This window comes from Pavona decussata, unplaced genomic scaffold (assembly GCF_977016875.1).
Source record: "Pavona decussata unplaced genomic scaffold, jaPavDecu1.1 SCAFFOLD_215, whole genome shotgun sequence".
NCBI classification, from domain to species: Eukaryota; Metazoa; Cnidaria; class Anthozoa; order Scleractinia; family Agariciidae; genus Pavona; species Pavona decussata.
This window is the reverse complement of record NW_028145620.1, coordinates 2,322,534-2,343,693: the sequence shown is the minus strand read 5'-3', so window position 1 is coordinate 2,343,693 and position 21,160 is coordinate 2,322,534. Positions and strand designations below refer to the sequence as shown.

The window sequence follows — 21,160 nt, the reverse complement described above, 5'->3', positions numbered from 1 at the left end:
GTCTGATGTGCTGTTAGAAATCTTTCGATCCAGGGTCGGATCATCCTTGGAGACCTAGGGGCAGTCAGTCGGGGGCGGGCGAAATGGCTCGCCCCCGACTGACCGCCCCTGGGTCTCCGAGGATGAGCATGAGGCCGGATGAGAGATACGTTCACCCAACCAGTGGCAGCAGAAAAGGCGGGAAGGGAACTCAAACCATCATCTGGAAGACAACTAGTTGGGCGCACGATTTCCCCCACGTTATTCGAGAAACAGGTGCTTGCATTAAAAAAGGAAGTCTCGAAACTCCCTTTATTCAATCTCGCTTTTACCAATTCGTAAAAGAAACGTGTCGCCAATCCAACCAAAAAATTCCAGGATGGACTCCACCCCAATGCTTTACCAGGCAGTATTAAAAGCACAGTAAAGCAAGGTATTGGGACAACAATGATATTGAGTTAAACGTTTAAAATTGCGATTGAGTCCAATTTTAGCAGCGCAATCAAGCTTCCCTTTCGTGGGCAGTCGTGGTTCACCAAGTGAAACTAAAGCATAGCCTCATCGTAAGTTACTGTTCGACTCGTTTCCAAACTCACGAACTTTCGCATAACAGTTGTTCTCGGTCCCAGTCGCATGTCGAAAGAAATTGAACAATTTACTTCCGTATTTTTGATAATGAAACTCGTACGTGCGAAAAAAAGTTCGCTGCTCTTATGTGTTTCCCGGCAGACCCCTGGGCGTCAGGAGTTTGGAAAACAAACCAGTTAATCCCCACGTAGTCCGGGGAGCATTGTGTGACTCCGGCCCAAGCGGCTGCGAAGGAGACTAATCCCCACGGCGCCAAAAGCTACATTGATTTCTTATCTCCTGGGTTATCTTATACCACAGCCTGCGCTGGAGACGGACTTTACCCCCCGGTAATAGCTGTTTTTAGGTGGCTTGGTCATTACGTAACCTGCGCCGACGGTTGTTACCGGAGGTGCGGCGCAGGCGCAGGCTACTCATACCCAGACAGGTTATCTTCGGAGAAAACATCTGGTAAAATCGATCACGCTCTCTAATCTGATTGGTCAATGAAAATGGTTCGATGCAACCATTTTCACGCGTCTTTTCAAATCTTTGTTTTGCACGCGCATAGAGGCAAGACTTCTAGCTCGACACTTTCAAAGTTTTGTGAAAATTTTTGCTTGGCGATCTTCTTGAAATCACTACTTTTTTTTTCTGAATTATACGCAGGTGATATTATTCCGATATTTATAGCAACAAATTAATCTTGAAAATCCATCTTGGGAATCCAATTCTTGAGCACAAATGTTGAACATGCGCAATTATGTTATGTGGCACATGAAAACGGATTTTACCAGTTCTCTCCGAAAGAGGGAGAAGATTTATTCCGAATGAAAGCTACCTCTGCAGCCTCTGGCCAAGCTATAAAATAAGTCACATATTGCTCCAGTGGTCGACTGTTCTGTCGATCCCCAGACAAAGTTAATCGTAAATTTATTGTCTTTGCCAATGAACTTAAAATTTAAAGAAAGTGGCAGTACTGTGAGGTGAAATTTCTGCGTGCACGAGGTGGAGTGCGCAAACTATGTCCCGGGGCCACGGACACGTGAAGTGGGTTACGCTTCGGCGTGACATGATCGCGTGACGTCACAAGATCTTCGAGATGTGTGACAAAGTTTATTCAGTTGTTGTGGCCGGTTAAGCCTAATTGAAATCCGCGTTCTATCAGCTGAAGAAAAATGGTAGAAACTGAACGTATGTAAGCCAAAGGATTGAAATAGTTGCCTATTGAATCATTTCAACATATCTTCCATGAAACATCGAGTTTTGTGCACGTAGGAAAAAAATGGCGGTCGACAGTGAAGCATTCGCGATAAATTACGCCGTTGTTAGTCAAAGAAATACCCCGCTCACATGGCGAACCAGGATTTGTTACGGTGTTGGACACGTTCTTAATGATCTATCTGCATCAATGTGGTTCACGTATCTTTTGGTTTATCTCCATACGGTGGTGAAATTTTCAAACACGAACGCAGGTGCTCTGTTGCTAATCGGACAAGTTGCTGATGCAATGTCTACTCCTCTCGTGGGCATCGCGTCCGATCACACAGGCCGCTTCAAGTATGGTCGACGAAAGATTTGGCATCTCGTTGGAGTTATTTTCGTTACGATCAGTTTTCCGTTCGTGTTCAATCCATGTTTAGGCTGCGAGAACTCGGATCAGTGGGCGAAGTTCCTTTACTACGGCGTGTTTATTGTTCTTTTTCAGTTCGGATGGGCGGCATCGCAAATTTCACATTTGAGTTTGATCCCAGAGTTGACGGATGATGACAACGAAAAATGTGGCCTAACAGCAATCAGGCAAGTGTTGTGGCTTAAGGGAATAATAATTATTATTAAAGACTGTGACACCCACATAAAAGAACAAGTGGATTAAGGGCTAAATTACAGAATACAGGGCCACTTATTTACATGATAATAGCATCTATTGCGTTTAATGTGTCGTTCTATTGTGTTATGTGTCGGGATTAAGATCGTCCAGGCTGAAATTCGTCATTCTAGACAACTGTTATACTAGTAATAATCAGAGATTAGCGAGATGCGTTCGACTATTTGGGAAAAGAAAATTACATTAAGTGCCAGATATTTTTCACATGTTTATTAAAATCGCAAAAAATGGTATCAATCTATAACCCAGTGTTTATAATATAGTATATATTTGGTGGCTTGCTTGTCGAGTTTGACCTTCTCTTCGCGTTTGGTGTGCTTGCTTGTCGAATTCTGGACTGTGCATCCTTGCTGTGTGGACTGTTATCAGGTAAGATGCGTTGTTTACGTTTGAAGCTAGAGTTACAAGCATTTGGAATCTTGCGAAAGCATATCGATATGTTCATTTCCTTCGTTTCTAGCGGGAGTTGAGCTACACGTTAATCTGCGTTAATAGAGGAAAAGGAGCCAAAAGATGGATAATTATATAAGAAATAAAAAATAAATCACTAAATAAATAGCGAAATATACTAAATGAAATAATAAAATATAAAAATATATTTGCTACGCGAGATTATAATTATTTGATTGTTCTTGAATCTTTTGAATGAAAACTTCGAAAAAAGCATTTTCTTATTTGAAAACGCACAAGTTTACGGTAGAATTCGGCAAGGAACCGGGAAAACGTCAACGTGCCCGTTAAATTGCCATTGCCTTTGAGGAGACATTGAAAGCCTCCGCGATTCATCTTCGGCGTAGCGTTACAAATTTGCATAAATATTATTGAGATCATCTCAAAAGGCAATTTCCCGTTTTCTTCATTTTCTATCAACTGATTCAGATTGCAACCGTGTCTTCTACTGACAGATGACAGGATAACTCAGGTGGACTAAAATATTGCGACTTTTCGGCCGCTGTTTCACAAGCTGAGAATGGAAACACGCGCAATCGAATTTAACCTAGCTCGCTAAACCAGTACGCCGCACATAATTATGCTTTAATCTTTTGAATCAAATCTTCGAAAACAGCATTTCCTTGATTAAGAACGCACAATATTTTCGGTTGTAATCGGCAAGGAACCGAGAAAACGCTTGAAGAGCGAACACTTTCCAGCTCGAGCGTACACGTTCGCACATCGCTCCAACAATATTAAAAACGCAAAACAAAGTTGGCTGTCTCGTAGAGTTGTTCCCCGTAAAACGGAACCAAACTGTGGCCGTTTCGCTGACAAAACTGGGTACCACCGACTGGTTGCAATCCCTTATAATCAAATGACTCGATTAAGTGTTTGCCATTGCAACTGCACCTGTTCGTTTCACTCGCATTAGGAATGTTGCTTTTCTCGAAATAAATCATGGCCATTTGCCGAGCTACACAACTCGGCAACTTTTTGCTTTGGTGATCACAAATCATGGCCATTTGCCGATTTACAAAACTCGGTAGGTAAATTATTTGCCGAGCTACACATCTCCGAAACTGAAACTACGCAACTTGTCTCTTGATTTAGTTAGCACAAGGCAGCGTTGGTTTCTTGTAGTGAAACGGGTAAACAACACTATGCCGAACTTATTCCTGTGTCTTCGCAGTCGTACACATTTCGTGAAGGCGTTGATAAATCTAAATCTAATCCGCAAGTCTTCTTTCAAACTTAAACAGCGAAACCATCCTAAGGAAGCTCCCCAAATGCGATGCAAGAACGTGAAATTCGACTCCCGCTGAAACGAAGGAACTGAACATTGATAAGCTTTCGCAATACTTTCGCAAGATTCCAAATGCCAGTAACTCTAACTTCAAACGTAAACAACGCAACTTATCTGATAACAGTCCACACAGCAAGGAAGCACAGTCCAGTATTTGAAGAGCAAGCAGAAGATCGAACTCAAGAAGGAAGCACACCAACACGCGAAGCAATACGTGAAACTCGACTCCCGCGAGGACTCCCGCTAGAAACAAAGCACATGGTTGATGGAAATGACGTCACTCGCCCCTGCATAATATTCTTCGGGGGGGCCAAACTGGTGTCGATGAATACGCAGTCGAAAAATCTCGATTTCGCCTGGATTAGGAATGCGTTCTTTGTCGAACGCAATAAGAACCTTACAATAAATAAATGAAGACTTATTCAGGCTGACCTTGAAAAAAGTAGATTATTTAATGTGGGTGTTTACTGTAATACAGAAGTATTTTTGCAAAGTTTATGACTTTTTTATATAATTTTTATTATTTTTACCTATAATTTTATAGACTTAAAATACAACACTTACTGTAATAAAAAGAACACTATTACAACTTCTAACACTTAACTGTATAGAGGAAAAAAATGCCTAAATATAGCAATATTCTAATAATATTATAATACAAATTACGCAACTTACATGACAGTGCCTTACAACATATATACATTACATTGCTGTACACGATAAATATAAATAATTAATTTTACTCTACAATACTTAGGGCACGTTTTTTATTCACAATTCTGGAATGAGAATGGACAGAATGTAAAATGCACGCGTTTTTCTATTCCGCATTCCTATTCCAGAATGGACAGAATGCCATTCCATCCATTCTGCTCCCAGGGGCAGAATGAACAGAATCAGTTGCGAATGAAAATCCAAGATGGCGGACGGCTAGATGAGCGCTGCAGATTCAAATACATCTTTACCAGAGAAAAAATCAGGCTACACTTTTGGACAAAATGAAACATTGTTTCTAATTTCATTGCACCAAAAGTACGAGGAAAATTGTTGTGATAACGGCTTTAATGGCAGCCTCTTTGTCGGCCGCCATATTTGTTACGCAATGTTTACTCGGCCAGGACCGATGGGGTTTTTTTTATGCAGACAATCCAAATTATTTTTAGCATTCCGTACCAACCATTGGTACCAACCATTCTTATTCCAGAATTGTGGATAAAAAAACACGCCCGTTAGCTTACAAAACTTCTACATGAGATAACACTAACGCTCAAACAAACACGGTTAAGTAGCTGAGGGACAGAGAAAAGTACTAAAGTGCATTAATAGTTATGTGAGACAGGGTGGAACTTTGGACCATTTTTTGTAATGAGCTGAAAGTTTGTTTCTGAATGAAATCCAATTCTTTTATTACAGATCTATATGACACAAAAGATGATAGTCTGAAATGTCAGCCGTCTCCTCCCCCTAACCCACAAGGCGCGCCAGGGAGGAGACTAGAGAAATGATTATTACGCGGGATGCCCTGAGGGCAGACCGTGTCTAAAAATTCAGCTTGGTATTTTTTTTCTTCGTGGTAGCTACAAATTGGCACATTAATTTATTCATGAAACTCTGCTCTCTCGTAGAAGGGATCTATTGTTCTGATTGTCTTCAACAAAAATGGCCCAATCAAAATCTATTATTGGCGTGTATATCACGAGGGAGGGGAACCCCTCATCCCTACCTTTGTGACATCAAATCATCATTTTACTTATTCATCAAACCTGGATTAAATTCTGCTTTCTCCTAGAAGGGATGTTTTTGTCCACTATATATTGTGGCGCCCATATTGTTTACATGTTTTAGACTCAACTATGCCATTTTCAAAAAGAAAATTAACCATTTTGAAGTGGTAAATCGAAAGAATAACTTAACAGTTAAAACAGTGGAAATTGGAGATTTCCTGGTGAAGGAATCATGCTTTGTTGGACAGTTGTAGAACCACAATGTGAGGAAAGGTCATAATTTTGATAAGCTAAAACACACATCACATCACTTTGTCAAATTGATGCGTAAATGCTGCTGGAAATCCACTTCGCAAAAAGATTAAAGGTTTGTTTGTCAATTTTTACTAAAGCTGCAAGCTGCATATTGAATGAGGGCTTTACTACTGGCCTCGTTTCCGTGAATCGAGGGGTTCGACACGGTGATCCTCTTTCTTCACTATTATTTATTCTTTCTTTGGAAATTCTTTCTGATTACATCAGGCAAGACGAAAATATTCAAGGAATAAAAATTAATAGCAAGGAGACAAAGCTAACGTTTCTGGCAGTTGATTTAACATGTTTTGTGAAGGATAAAATTTTCTACTTCTTCTTATTTGCGTCTCTAAAGATCTTTTCCTAATTTATTCTGGCCTTCATGTAAATGAAGAGAAAACTGAACTATTTGCAATCGGCTCTCAGAGACTGGTGAGAGAAGAATTCCAACATAAGGTATATGCACATCAATCAAAATATTAAATCCAAAACGGGGGTGGGGAGGGTCCATAGATCCTGGGTCTATGTTTAAACCTTACCTATCAGGTTTTACCCTTTTTGTTATTGGTAATTCATACCAGATACAGATTTGATGTAATCAGTGCATTTTATAGAGCTAAAACAATTAATACCAAAAGAAAATTGTGTGTGGTGCCTTATATTAATTGTTAAAATGATTTATAACCTAACATAGGATTTTTTGTTAATCATTTCTAGCAATGTTTTGGCTGAATGGACATACACAATTTGATTGATCAGTTCCTGATTTACTACATTATTAAGATGAACTGCTTGTGCACTAGGAAAGTGCTAATAAAATTAAAGTCCTTAAGAGCTTGTAGGCATAGCTCAGAGATTCAAACCTCTGAAGAACGGAAATCTGGAGATTTTTTCTTTTTCACCAAAACCGCCACTCTTCCCAACTCCCCACCCCCAATTAAATGTCTTAAATTATGTTTGAAGAGAATTTTGTGTTTCAAAATGAATTTGCAAGCTTGTCAATGAAAAGAGGTTAAGCAGCTTGAAATATTTAATATTTATTAATTAAAAGCTTTCATCTTCCAGCAGGTAACCTTATCAGGTATTGGGTTAATATTATTATTAGAGAGAGCGTATTGTTGGAGGATCTTTTTGCGGCCTGAGATTTGTGCAGCTAAATTTTCATGGAAGCTTGTACATGTATATTTTTGTCAGTCTACAGGTGATTTAATGTGAGCTATTTTGGTCTCGAATAGGGCAATAATAGAGTTTTCCTAAGAATAGAAAAACGGAAAGATTCTAAGGTGTTTTGTATTGGGGATTGGGGTTTCAAGTTCAAGTTCTGAGTGTCATCCAGTCACCCCTAACCAAAATTCTGAAGGGTACCCTCAAGTGCCACAGACTGAGATATAAATTCTCTATGCTTTAGTGCAATTTATTACAGTCAACTCTCTCGTGAGCGACCACCCTTGGGGCACGACAAAGTGGTTGCTTGCGGGAGGTGGTCACTTACGGGAAAGATCAACAAAATAAGCCTAATACTGGATTGATTAATTAATTAGTACATAAAAATATTACCTTAGCAGCTAAAATTAGGTAAATAGAAACTAATTTACTTGATTTTTTCACATCTATTTATTCTTCTGATGAAGCTTTGTATAACATTTTGGAACAGATCACTGTAACAATTCCCGTTCACCTACAGATCTAATTAAAGCCATCTTCTCTGCCTGTAAACTGTTATTATCTGTCAGCAGTCTGGGGAAGTGTCATTAAAAATTGAACTTTTGTTACTTCTGAGTAATGATTTACTAACGATCATATGTGATTATGTTGGGCGGTCGCTTACCGGAAACAGAAAACAAAAGAATATGCATGTGTAATTTCTGGCCTAAAAAGTGGTCGCGGTCCCTTAAGAAATTTGAGTGGTGGTCCCTTACAAGAGAGCTCTTGAAACAGTATTTAACTGAGAAACAAAACGGGTGTTTACGAAGTGGCCGCTTACAGGAGGTGGTTGCTTACGAGAAGTGGTCGCTATGAGAGATTTGACTGTATTATTAATAATTATTATTACATAACTGTAACGATGGCCTTAAATTTATGTCACTTTACAGGTGTGCTTTTCCTTATAGTTTGTGATTACCTGATTTGTAGATATGCAGCGACTGGGGCATGCAACATCTTCGTATTTGTTGTCACTTGGATTTTTTTGGGTACTAATGAAGATAGCACCAGTTCAAACAAACTGGGTTCCTCTGATGCCACTGCTTTTATGGTAAATACAATTGGTCAGGTTGTACATAGACTCAAATCACCAGGAACTAGTCACTCTTGTCTGTTTAAACATACAATATGTAGCTGGAAATCAGAAGAGAAGGAAGATGTCCATTGACTGAAGTCAAAGTCAACCTACTGTATTAACATTCAATAACTATTAATGATTAATTTGTCCCTTAGTTTTTGTACTTTTATTCCTTTATTTGTTTCTCCACTCCTTATAACTAGTAAACAAGTATTAAATAGTTACAAGAGATTTTATAGAAGAGCAGTGTCAGGTCTGTTACAGTAGTTTGCCTAATAAGTTTGCTTTGGAAAATACGAAGAAAAAAAAATCCCCAAAGGCGATCAAATAGGAGAAATATTAACTAAAGAGACAAAAAACGCCCGAGAAAGCTCAAGATTACGTCAAAATAGCATTTTTTTTTTATTTTTATGTTGCCTGTTCCAAAATCAAATTTAGTGATGCGTTGTAATTCACTTCTACACCCTTGCATTTTGTACTTTATCCTCAAAAGATTCACTCTCTTTTGCTTTACAGAATCTTTTTCTCCGATTAAAGTCAGAGTTTCAAATTTAGTGGCACTCGGCAATGTAACTTGGAAAGTAGATTTCGATATTTTGCGGCTAACAGATGGGTTCACACTAAAGACTCAAGTACATTTGGAGCGAACGTCTAGTGTGAACCCACCTAAATTGCCCCTTAGAAGTTTCTCAGTATATACTATTACAGCGTTTACCAGCATCACAGACAGCTGTACCGACAGTATGCCTAGCATGTTATTATTTTTTATTGCTTCTTTCAGTATGTGGTGTTTATCGTTGTTGGCACTGGGATCTTCTTTATGATCATCTTTCACGTGGGAGTAAAGGAACAGCCACGTGACTGTAGCGCTCAATTCGCTACTAGGTCCAGCAAGAGGTCTGCCTCTAATTGGACCGCTTGGTTTCGAGAGCCGCTATTTTACCAGGTATGCTTGATTCCTTTAGCTCCTTGTCCATAGTTATGTGCGATTATTTTTGCGTGTTGTGTTTAGCACATGAACACTTTGGAAAAACTAACAAAGATGGGGTAAATGCTTCGTATTCGGTACGATATGACGTCATGCTTCATTAAGGTTTCCCTTACGTGACAAGTTACATGGAGCAGAATCTTAGATGAGTGCGTAAAGTACCCATGTTGGTATATAGTTTTCATTTCAATCAATCGTCTCCCCACATCCCAAACATGATTTGACCGACGGGCAAACATGGAAAAATCCAGGACCAATCGACTTGAACCAAATAGGTGGTGAAAAATCTCTGACAAAACCCGTCTGGCTTCCGAGCGAGGACGCAGCCAGGATGCGATTTCAGGGATTTCGACGAGTTTCATCTGCTGTCGCCGGCGTGTCGGTGCAATGGTCTTCTTGCGTATTCAGCTCCTCAGTTTATATCTTTATTTTCGATTTCTTTTTTCATGCCCCTCATGGAAATTAGTGATCTCCTCTGTTTTGTCGTTTAGGCCAGCGTGATTTTAAATTAAGTAATACCGACCTGCAAAGGGCTCTTTGTGCACAGTACTTAAAGTGCCCCTAACCCTTCAAATTGTTTTCTTTTGGTAGATTGCCATATCTTTCAAGAACTCATTTTCGAAAAAATTTTTGAGAAATATTGAATCCTTTGTTTTTTACGAGCGCTAGAAGTGAAGGCAGTCTTGTCGATATTTTCACCTGTCGTTCGCATTAGTCCCCCACTCGGCCAAATATGGAGCGTGACGTAAGAAAAGGACATCGTGCAAAAATATCCGAAGATTCGCGGTAATGCTTCAATTGTAAACAGAGAAAACGGTTGAAAAATGTGTGGTTTTTGGATGCAGCAACTCTCGAAATGTAGAGAAAAGAATCAGCATGCATAAGATTCCTTCTGAATCCTTCTGCTGTCCTTTTCTTACGTCACAGCTAAGAAAGTGTCAAATATCGGACGCTTCTCATTGGTTCGTTCCTAATGAGCCCACGAGACAAAAATTTGTCCAGCGGGGCTTAAAGCGCGCAAAAATTTAAAAATTTCAGTAACTTTTAGCGCTCGTTAAAAAAAAGGATTCAATTTTTCTAAAAAAATTTTTCGAAAATGAGTTCTTCACAGATATGGAAATCTACCAAAAGAAAACAAATTGAAGGGTTAGGGGCACTTTAATATTGAACACTAAATTTAACTCAAAGAAAAGATAATGTGTAGTGCGGTCTCCGCGATCGTTACAAGGTTAACGGAACTCACCCATCGAAAACTGAAAACAAGAATCTGAAAAAAAAAAAAGAAGAAAAGAAAAGAAAACTGATTAATTCATGTTTGTTGTGTGCTCGGAAAATCGTCTAAACGAATTTTTTGCTTTAAAACGAATGCTGCCTTAGTTTTAGTTTTCAGCTCTCATGCAAGCTCTATGCAGAAATATATAATTTTATCGTGATCAACTAACGTCATTTTCCTGTGATGTTTGTTTGTAGATAGGAATGCTATACATGTGTGTTCGTCTGATCATCAATGTAACACAGGTTTACATTCCGATGTACACTTTAGAGACACTTAGCCTCTCCAAGGTATGTGCACAAGTTTGAGCTCGAGGACTTCAGCAACCATTACCAATCTTTTCAATGATCTCGTTGCCTCTATCGCTGCAGGCAAGACTGGCAAACTGCTCCTAAAATCAAACTTGTGCGAGCTTTGTTAGGTTGTTGTATCAACAATACACTTCTCAGTTCTTCATCTTCTTCTTGCTCGGTGCTTTCTTTGAAAGTATCTTAAAACGTTTTCACTCACCACACAAGCTAAAGAAAGACGCATTTTTCCCGTTGTCTCAGTTGTTGCCAAAAGTTGAGCCATGTCCCGCTATTGCATGTACCATCGCTTCTTGCAAGAAAACCTTTCGAATATGTGATTTTTATGTATCTTTTTATCCTCAGCAAACTATTGCTATAATGCCACTAGTGGTGTACATGAGTGGACTGGTAACTACATTTTTCAGCAAACCATTGAACAAGTTTCTTGGAAGAAAGGTTAGTGGCTGTGTTATCTATCATGCGCGTACTGCTTCGACCAAGTGACAAAAAACTACATTTAGTCCCGATGTATAACGAGGGCGAGAAATGTTGTGTAATAGTAGTACTGAAATGCTTAGTACTGAAAATTATGGCTTTTTACCATTTTATTTTCACTAGAAGTAAGTTACTGCATTGTGACTGATTGGTGCACGTGTAAAAGGTTTAATTCCTTATGTTTTTTGTAGATTGTTTTTCTTGGAGGACTTATCATCGTAATGGGAACAAGGTGAGCTGTAAACTAACTGACCCGAAAACTATAATAGGAAAACTTTTGCGCGAACGATGAAATTCAGTAATGTAGGCCACCTTCTGACGGAGGGAAACATTAATTTGGCCCGCGTGAAATACGCCTGATTATTACATAGATCTTCCTTGCGTTTGACTAAGGAATCCCCGGAGCAATCTCGCTTTCTTTCTAGTACAAGGCTTTTAATGCATCAAATATTTTTGCTCGCACGCGATTGGTCTAAACGCGTCACGTGACTGAATATGCCCCTGCTAAAACTGGGGGAATATCCTAGTGATATTCCCCAGTTTTCAAAACTTCCCACTGTCTTGTTATCATGTCTGACGTTGAAAATACGTCCTCCGCCTGTCGCTTGAGAAGGAACTTGAACCTGCCAAGACCGCAATGATGGTGTTATTCTGTATCCAAATCTAACCTCTTTTTCAAATTATGCAGGTTCTCAGTGGAAACTGACTCCTCCTTACCATGCTTAGCTCAGATCAAGCGTGTTATTAAGCACTCCTTAGAAAAGCCTACTTCAACTATATTAATGTATCAGTTTTTGGTAATTTTTTTTGTTGGCGCACTGTTTGGAGCAACACTTCCAAAACAAAATAAATTTTACCACGGTCAGGCAGTGCAGAAATTCTCATGCCGTGAAGTAAGTGGAAACTGAAATCGGATCACATAACTCCGATGGCTTTAAACAGGCTATCTCGAGGAAAAACACGTTCAAACTTTTAAAGTTTTTTCCTTTTTTGATGTGATCAATAGTTTGTGGATGTGGTTCATTCCCCCGCACAGCAGTCAGATTTATGGCGCCAGTGCAACGTTGGGAATTGGTGGCTCAACGCTGTTGGTTACTGTATTAACAATGCTGGCTCAGGATCTGATAGGAGACAACGTGGTAAGAAAACTGTCAGCTTGCCGCGGAGCCGCGGCAAGAGTGGACGCGCTAACAGTCGCGGGTTGTTTGAAGGAACACACAAAATTCTAGATTGCATTTTCTTGCAAAATTTTTATCATTGTAAATTCGTCCTAACTTGGTTCAAACATTGTAGACAAAGAAAAATATTTCTAGGACAGTCGTGTGTTTTCGGCCCACTGCAAAGCAACCATTTGTCAGTGTTCGTGTTTACAGTTGCTTCTTACCATTTTTTATGTTGTTAAAATCGCCAATTCCAGGTTTCCTCTCATCGCAAAGTGGCTACCATTTTTTCAAAATTTATACTACGACTGTCGACAGCCTCGTAACACTTTCGCAAAAAATCCCCGCTGCTAGTCTTCTCTGAAATGAGCTGCACTTGTTCAAAATTGCAAAACATTTAGCATATGATAATATGCATCAATATTGAATGGCCTTGCCCACTGTCCTGTATTTTAGACGCCAGAGATTACGTTTGGTCTTGTTTTACTGGTTACAGATTGACATAACATTAAGTCCTTCGACTGAAGTAAACACTGCACCATGCTCGATTATTGAAAGATGCTTCTGGCCCAGAAGCGTCTCTCGAGACACTGAGCCCGGTAAACCGAAAACCTCCATGTCGCAAGGAATAGTTTACCAAGTCATAATGACTAGTTGTAGAGGTGTTTCATTCAGTAGTTTAACAGAGGTGTCTTTTAATTTTCAATATCGTTCTAAACATTTCAGGAAACCGGAGCCTTTGTATATGGAGCCATGAGTTTTCTTGACAAGATGTCAAATGGAATCGTAATACAGATCATTCAAGTGTTATATCCAAGGTCAGGCCAGTTAGTGTTTAAAATAATCGGATTCAAGCGGGTTTTCAGTGCCATTTAGTGTGACAAATACAACACAATGAAATACTATAAATGATAACTAAAAGAACAAAAAAACGTAACTACAAGACTGCTTAGAAACTTGTTATCTCGTTGTTAAACTCAAAAGAGTATTCTTTACAAACTCAGTTGTTATCTCTTTCAGTTTTAAAGTCACAAATTTTAGACTCAAAAAGTATTTTTTTCGTAATAGCTGGATAATGCAGATACAGTCTTATAAACAAATATGCATACACTACAACTTCAAATCACCAGGCTGGAGAAGAGATGTATTCTGATGCCTTTTATTTTAGCGTTTACTTATAGGTTGATTGCATGTGACGTCATGGCGACCATGTTGGTGGTATGGAAAAATGAGATTTTTCTCCTCTGGGAGTTAATTTCTATTTTTATGCAAACTATGTGAGCAAATTTTCTTTTGTTTTTACCACCAACGTGGCGGCAATGCAATCCACCTATAATTCGCCAAATTCGTGCGAAATTCTAACGCACTCGAAAAATTAAGCAACGCCATCATTACCTCATGACCAATCCACCTAGTAACGCTGAGGCACAAATGAATATGCACGGAACTAGCTACTTTATTACTTACTATTTTATTCTTTGATTTATACATGGTACATTGATACATTGGACTGGCGCGCAAATAGCCAAGCTAATCTAAGCGGGTCAGTCAAAGATTATGATATTATTAATAAATGATAAAGTACAGGGAAAAGAAGAACAAGGAACGAATTATTACTTACATTGCTTACGTACTAAGGATTGTAACTTACATACTAAGTAAGGATTATTACTTACTGCTATATACATACTATTGCTTATTACTTACTTTAGATTTAACTTTTGAAATGATTTGAGATATAATGATATAGGAATTTTCTTCCTTTAAAATTTCGTTAAGTGTAGTTCTGAGTTTTCTATTGAAGGCTTGTTTTGGCTAGTAATGTGCTTACTTCTTAGTTATGTTCTTCTGCTTATACTGCAAGCCCACTAACTCTTTGGGACAAATTATTTTCGTCAGCGCTTGTACATTAGCAAGCGCTTGTTCTGATTGTCTCGCATGCGTGCGACTCAAAACGAGAAAGAATTGCTTCTTGCGCGCTGATGTTTGTTTCGTTAAACAGGGATGATGCTGGCGGTCTGTACTACAGGGAGGTCATGGTGTTCGTATCAGGAATAGCAGCAGTCGTCGCTCTTTTAACTCTGCTCACACTAATAAAGAGAAACGTGGGCCAACCTCCTGAAGGTACGTACAGAACAAGTGATGACACAGGCGATTCATTATCCGGGAGGCCTATAATGGAACCATGTTTGACGGAAGTGCTCCTTAGCCCGCTAAAAATTATTTTTATAACTTGTCATGTGTGCAGTTTCCGTAGCCCCCTAATGCATATTTTGTAATCGCAATTGTTATTTTTAGCGTACACATTTTTTTTACTATTCTACTGTTTTGAACAGTAGTATATGAATCGTAATTTTTTTTTCTATTATTTTTTTATCACCGTGGTCACTGGTCTATACATAGCACGAATTCTCTGGTTTGCTGATCGTACATTTAAATGGGGAACTTTCGAAAGATAAATGACTCAAACCTCAGTTGACTTGAGCTCTCACTGCATTTCTCGAACCAATTTAAGTTTCCTTTGACCTGAGATTCCAGCTCTCCGTTTTGCTTTTTACTGAGTTCTGTTCTGTCCTTGTCTGCGGATTTCGGTGATGATCATTTTTTTTGTCGGTGTACTGCCCCAGGCCCAGGGCTTGTCCTGCTTTTCTTTTAAATCTGTATCGGCTTTCTATCTGACAGCCATTTTTCGATCTCAAAGAGCCCTGCAAACCAAGCTGGAGCATTGATTATACGTTTACGTCTTCAGGGACATGAATCTTGCAGCTTCAGTGCTGAGCCTTAAACCAGGGCTTTCTCTTTATCGAGTTTAGTTCCCTATATTTCAGTCTCACATTGTCTTTATTTTCGTCGTAACAGAAGGCCGAGCTGCAGCAGATACGTGGCTGCAATCTGGTTCGTGGTCTCTGGTTTGTTCCAAAGGTCCCTGTATTCCGTGCGAGGCCCCAGTTCATTTGGCCCCAGGAACAACAACCTCAGAGTGCCCCTCAGAGTCAATACCTCTCTATGGTTCAATGGACCTCAGTTGAAAGGGACTTGGAGAAACAGTTTCTGAAAACAGCGACCATCCACTCCTCTTAGAAGCAACGAAAGTGTTGGCTATCTCTCAGCGGATTCTACTTTCCCAAAACTGACACCTTAAGCTTCTGTGTTGAAAACAGTCGAGACATGTATTTTAATGCTGCGTAAACAACAAACAAACATTACTGGAAAAAAAAATAGAAAAAATCTTAAACCAGAAAAACTACATTGACTAACACAACAAAACATAAAGATAACTTCTGGGTCAAATAATAGTCAGTGTTATCATGATTTACTAGCAGCTTCCAAGTTTGTTTTACATACTTCTATTTGGAATCCTGGCAACCAAAACGGCTTGTAAGCCCTTTCATAAAAAATGGGGTCAGTAGTGGATCTCCAATACTGTTTGATTCGTTGTAATTTGCTAGTTTTTTTATATTTCCTTTCTTTCTACTCATATGAGTACAATAACATGCTCGAATTGATTTGCTCAGCAAGTCTAAGAACAACCTCGTTCCCAGGGTCTCTCCTCTTCCTGTCCTCCCTCGCCCTCTAGGAAGGACGGGAAGATGTGAAAACCTCAGAACGAGGTTGGTTTTGGTACTCTTTCGACGAACGGTGTGAGGGCATCCTGTGGTACAACATATTAAATAGTAAACTAATAACTTTCTCAACGACAGGGGGGAAGGGTTTTAGCATCAGAGATTTGGGTGAGCTGTTTGGAGATTTATTGCTGACTGACCAACAATTCCTCGTCCTCATTTCTACGTTACCCAATTATAAGAAACCTAGGGATAATATTTGCATATAGGTTTTACGAGCTTGTGTGAGACTTAGTAGACACAAGTGGAGCTCACAAATTAAAGAAAAAAAAGCGAGCGTGAAGATCTCAGGGACCGTCTGTACTTGACCGCGAAAGGAAGCGACGGACTTTCAGAAAGTCCAACCTACTGTAGTTCTCCTGGGCCCAGTTGTTCGAAGCCCGATTAAGCTAATCCTGGATTAACGTGAACTTTGATTCGAGTTTAATAACTGGTCAATAAAGATTCTTCCAAAAGAGTTTGGCCCTCAGTTTTGACATAGCTTTTTCTTTACCTTTAGCTTGAAATTAGGCTTCAAAATCACTTTTAAAGAGCGAGATGAAAACCTCAATTAACTTTTAATCGTAGATTAGCTTTAATCGGCTTTCGAACAACCGGGCCCAGGTCCCTCCTCTTCACTTACCGGGACGTGAAGAGGAGGGACTCTGGAAACGAGGTTGCAGAAAGTCCCGAAGGTCCCAGGGATGTTTAACTGACTAAACACACCTCGCTACCTTATGAAATCCTTTATGTGTAAGAACTACACTTCAGTACAAAATGAAGAATAAAAATTTCGGCAGTGATTTGAAAAAGAAGTCATTAAAGGAGAAATATTCTGTTCTTAAACGCAATGATGACACATACATACATGCATAAACTTTATTTTCACTCGAATTTGAGAGTAGCTGATAGCAAGTGTCTTCGAGCAGAATTAAAAGAAATACATATACAAAAACCAAACAAAAAAGGAAAATAAAATGTGAACTAGAATGCGGGAGATCTAAGAGTAATTAGTATAAATCTACTAGTGTTCTATCACGAATGCCGTTCTCTGATTGGCTACGCTACTCGCTATCTATTCTGTGATAGATAGTGAGTAGCGATTTTCAACAAAATGGCGCCCGCTTCTTCGCGTTTTCGAAGTGTCTGCGATGAGGAAATAGATCATTTACTTGTTTAGTTTTGAACGGCTAGTAGATTTATACTAAAACAATTAGATTATTCGCTCTCGATTTCTATGCGTGATAGTTGATTCGGGCTTCGCCCTCATCAACTATCACGCGATAGAAATCTCGAGCTCATAATCTAATTGTTAAATATAAGGATTAACATATTAAAATCTACAATAATAATAATAATAATAATAAATAATAATAATAATAATAATAATAATAATAATAATAATAATAACTTTATTATTGTGTCACAAAAGGAATGTAGCTGAGGGGAGAAGTCCCCTCTACTAATAGTGGACACCTAACTAAATAGCGTATTTTAACTCTAGCTAAAAAAGAAAGAAATACAATGTATTGAAATTTACATCGTAAACCATATTGAAATATTGAAAATTTTATATACGTTAGATGGAAAACTCGTGTAAACGACAGTCATTCTCGGCATAGGTTGCAGCCTCGACAGTTACTGACATTTGCAGCTAGGGCGGTAAGGTCCTGATTACGTGTGACTCTTTTAAATAGCTTCAGAGAGGGTTGATATCTTATTCTAGGAGTGAGATCATTCCACAGTTTAGGCCCTAGGTAACGAAGTGAGTGTTTTCCATATGTCACCGAAGAGAATCGAGGTTGAACAAATTCTCGTTTCCTTAAGTAATACGAGCCACTGTCTAATTGGAAAAGATTACAAAGTCTCTTTGGCAGTAATAACTTTGTTTATATAGCGCCATTCCTACGCTAGCTTGTGGCGCTTTACAAATATGTGTACTAAAACAATACTGTTCATTTCCGTACAAATTCGTTGTTTGTCTGGAATGGCTTCACAGTTTTGCAGTTAAAAAAAGAGTTCAAACCATCATGGCTGTGGTCCTAGGTTTAGGCAGGGCGAGAATATTGCTGCCCCGAAGGTTGTAACTAACAAAGCGGAGGCTCAGAAACAAGTTACCCTGTATCTTTGTGTTTTTGTAACGCTTTGGGACAACTTGTTTTCTTCAGCGCCTGTACATGAGCAAGCGCTTGTTCTGATTGTCTCGCATGTGTGTGAGCTCTGAGCGCTGTTAAGCTGAAAATGGGAACAGGAGTGCTTCATAGCGCTTGTGCTTGCAATATTGACCACGGTGATATTTTCGATAGTAAAATTTTCAATTTTCGGAAGGATCCGCTTGGCGGGACTGGACCAGTCTATAAAATGAAAGAATGCGCTTCTTCTTTCCTCTTTTTTTAGGGTATCAGTAAAAAGAGGGAAATGTTACTGCCAGCTTAAGTGCAATCGAAAGTCCCCAGTTATATTTCTCGCATCACAGTAAAGTGGTATCGAAAAAGGATTTTGAGTAGCTGACACGGGGAATTGGAAGCGGTATTGCAAAAAAAAAAAAAAAGAAAAGAAACCCTCTCTAATCTCAAAGCTGAAAATTATGTATCGAATTTCACTTCCTTGTCTGTGAAATTGTTCAAATCATTGCACCAAGACCCGTGTCTTCGAGAAGGTTTGAGCTCTTTTATACCAATGCCATTGCATTTCACCTCAAAATCAATATTTTGGAATATTAATTGGAAGCTTGATTGTGTACAGGTCAGAAGTTGCAGCTAGCTACCTCAGAACTGTAGCGGATCACCGTGAAAAACAAGCAAGCTGAGCTGGCAAGTGGTACAATAAGCAGCCGGCTGGTGTCACAGGACACACTCTACTGTATTTTTTCGGCTACGTCTCAGTTGGCGCAGGACGTAATGAGGAAGTAGGGCAGTTTTGTGGTATTTTAATTATGACTTCCCGTTTCAGCGATGCAAACAAATCCTTGAAGCTAAAACCGGGTAACAGGTCGATGATCTCTTTGTTGTATCAAAAAATTGCATTCCTAAGATCTTCCGTCGCGTTCCTGATTTGCTGATATCACTAGGGCCGAAAGCCGATTAACGCTAATCCACGATTAGAGGTTAGTCGAGGGTTTCATTTCGCTTGTTAAAAATGGTTCTAAAGGTTAATTTCGAGCTAAAGGTAAAGAAAGGTCGAAGTGAAAACCGAGGGCCAAAAATCTTTTGAAATAATTTTTATTGATTAGCAATTAGACTCGAGTCAAAGTTTGCGTTAATCCGGGATTACCTTAATCAGGCTTTGAACAACTGGGCCCTGGATGCTAAAACCAAACCCCCCCCCCCCCCCAAAAAAAAAAAAAAAAAAAAAAACAATAAAACAAATGATCCGCTCTTGTCGAAATATCAGGGCCGCTGGAGATATGGAGGCTTAGCTTAACCGAAGATCCCAAACGCATTCATTTTGTATGGACTGGCCACAATTGATCTTGCGCAATGATCGGACTAAAGCTATCCTGACTCCAAAATGACCAGCTTTGAGAAATTTAGCTTTCTGTTAATTTGCTTTAGCACGCTGCAACAAAAGGCGGGGGGGGGGGGTGGGGGGCCAGGGGGCCAGGGGGGGGGGGGGGCGGTGTATAGGCTGCAAAATAGTCGTAGGCCATCATAACAGCTACTGAGTAATATAACATTTCACTATAAGAGTAAGAAGAAAACAAAATGACGTTTACTCGTTGCAGTCCCGCCAACAGCTCCTTAAATTTTTGCATACTTGAATGGTATAAAACTTCTTTAGCAACATTAATTCTGTTTTAAGTTTGTTCTTGTTTTATAAGTAGTGTCTAGGATGCCTTGTAACGTTATAGAGCAGTTTGCATTAAAATTTTGTAGATTTCAGAAGATTTATAAGCAGTCAAAATATCGCACACAACGACTTACGGTAAAGCTCATGTTAGCAGGCTTTCCAGGTTGCACAAACTGGCGTCTCTCGATCACCATTATATCTTCTCGAATCTTCAAACTTCCTAGCTTACACCATTTGTATTTTATTTCTACCCGTAATAGAAGAGAAGAGAGAATTAGATTAGAATCAGTTGGGATGAAAACGAGGCTAGCTAATCACGAGTTTTGATCGGACGGCTAAAAGGGTAATTTTATTGCCCAATATAGCTGCAAAAAGCTAAGTAAAGATGGAATTAAACGGTTACAAATAATTATTTAAAATGATACTAATGAAAAGTCAAGCAGAAACGTGTACAGAAGCCATTCTTCACTGAGCCCCTGAAGAACCTGGAGAAGGTTAGCCGATTTAGTAACCAAAATATTGGGCAATAAAAATTACCCTTTTTAGGACCTTTTAAATAGCTATCCGATCAGTCCTTGTATTTCGTTTTACGTTTTACTTAATATTGCCTAGCCTGATCAACACAAAGATCCGGCTTCACTTTGCTGCTGTTTGTACAAGTTGTCCTTGCATTATTCAAGAATCACGAGTTTAATGTGTGAGCCGCAGACCACCAGATCGTACGATCCTTGAACAAAGAAATCAATGCTTCTCTTGATGATAACAAGTCATGTCATGTGAGAAGACGATTGACGCAATTTGTTTGTTCGTGTTGTGTGCATGCGGCGTTCGCGCAAAAAATAGCTTACCGTGACAATAGCCCCATTAAAAAAGAAACAGAAAGTGATTTTTTTATTAATAAAAAGGTAGCGAAAGCAGTATCTGATTACAGCGTGAAAAATGTAGCTGGGGTTAATTATGTGATCGCTCTTTGCAAGTCAAAAACAGAGGAGACTTCAGAGATAATTGTAAGGAAATTATACGGAAAAATACGTAGAAAGTCCCCCCACTCCCACCCCCCACGGGCTGTTTTTGGTCACCGTACTTCTGATC

General features: G+C 39.2%; 1 protein-coding gene across 2 annotated transcripts; it reads left to right on the top strand.

Moving 5' to 3' along the window:
- Positions 1 to 1,669: 1,669 nt before the first annotated feature.
- On the top strand, positions 1,670 to 16,801 carry LOC146459992 (major facilitator superfamily domain-containing protein 12-like). Of its 2 annotated transcripts, none has more exons than XM_085088598.1 (10): positions 1,670 to 2,346; positions 8,324 to 8,444; positions 9,253 to 9,417; positions 10,930 to 11,022; positions 11,386 to 11,478; positions 11,709 to 11,749; positions 12,524 to 12,656; positions 13,404 to 13,495; positions 14,680 to 14,801; positions 15,540 to 16,801. In XM_085088598.1, exons 1-10 carry the CDS (start codon positions 1,832 to 1,834, stop codon positions 15,704 to 15,706), a joined length of 1,542 nt encoding a protein of 513 aa, XP_084944724.1. In that variant the 5' UTR covers positions 1,670 to 1,831; the 3' UTR covers positions 15,707 to 16,801. The 2 variants fall into 2 exon arrangements, with proteins under 2 accessions (XP_084944724.1, XP_084944723.1); XM_085088597.1 differs by having other exon boundaries at positions 1,671 to 2,346; positions 15,537 to 16,801.
- The last annotated feature ends 4,359 nt before the right edge of the window (positions 16,802 to 21,160 follow it).

Coding starts and splice junctions, on each gene's coding strand:
- LOC146459992 (XM_085088597.1), top strand. CDS start 1,832: ATGGCGGTCGACAGTGAAGCATTCGCGATAAATTACGCCGTTGTTAGT. Junction 9,418..10,929: donor GAGAGCCGCTATTTTACCAG/GTATGCTTGATT, acceptor GTTTGTTTGTAG/ATAGGAATGCTATACATGTG. Junction 13,496..14,679: donor ATTCAAGTGTTATATCCAAG/GTCAGGCCAGTT, acceptor TTCGTTAAACAG/GGATGATGCTGGCGGTCTGT.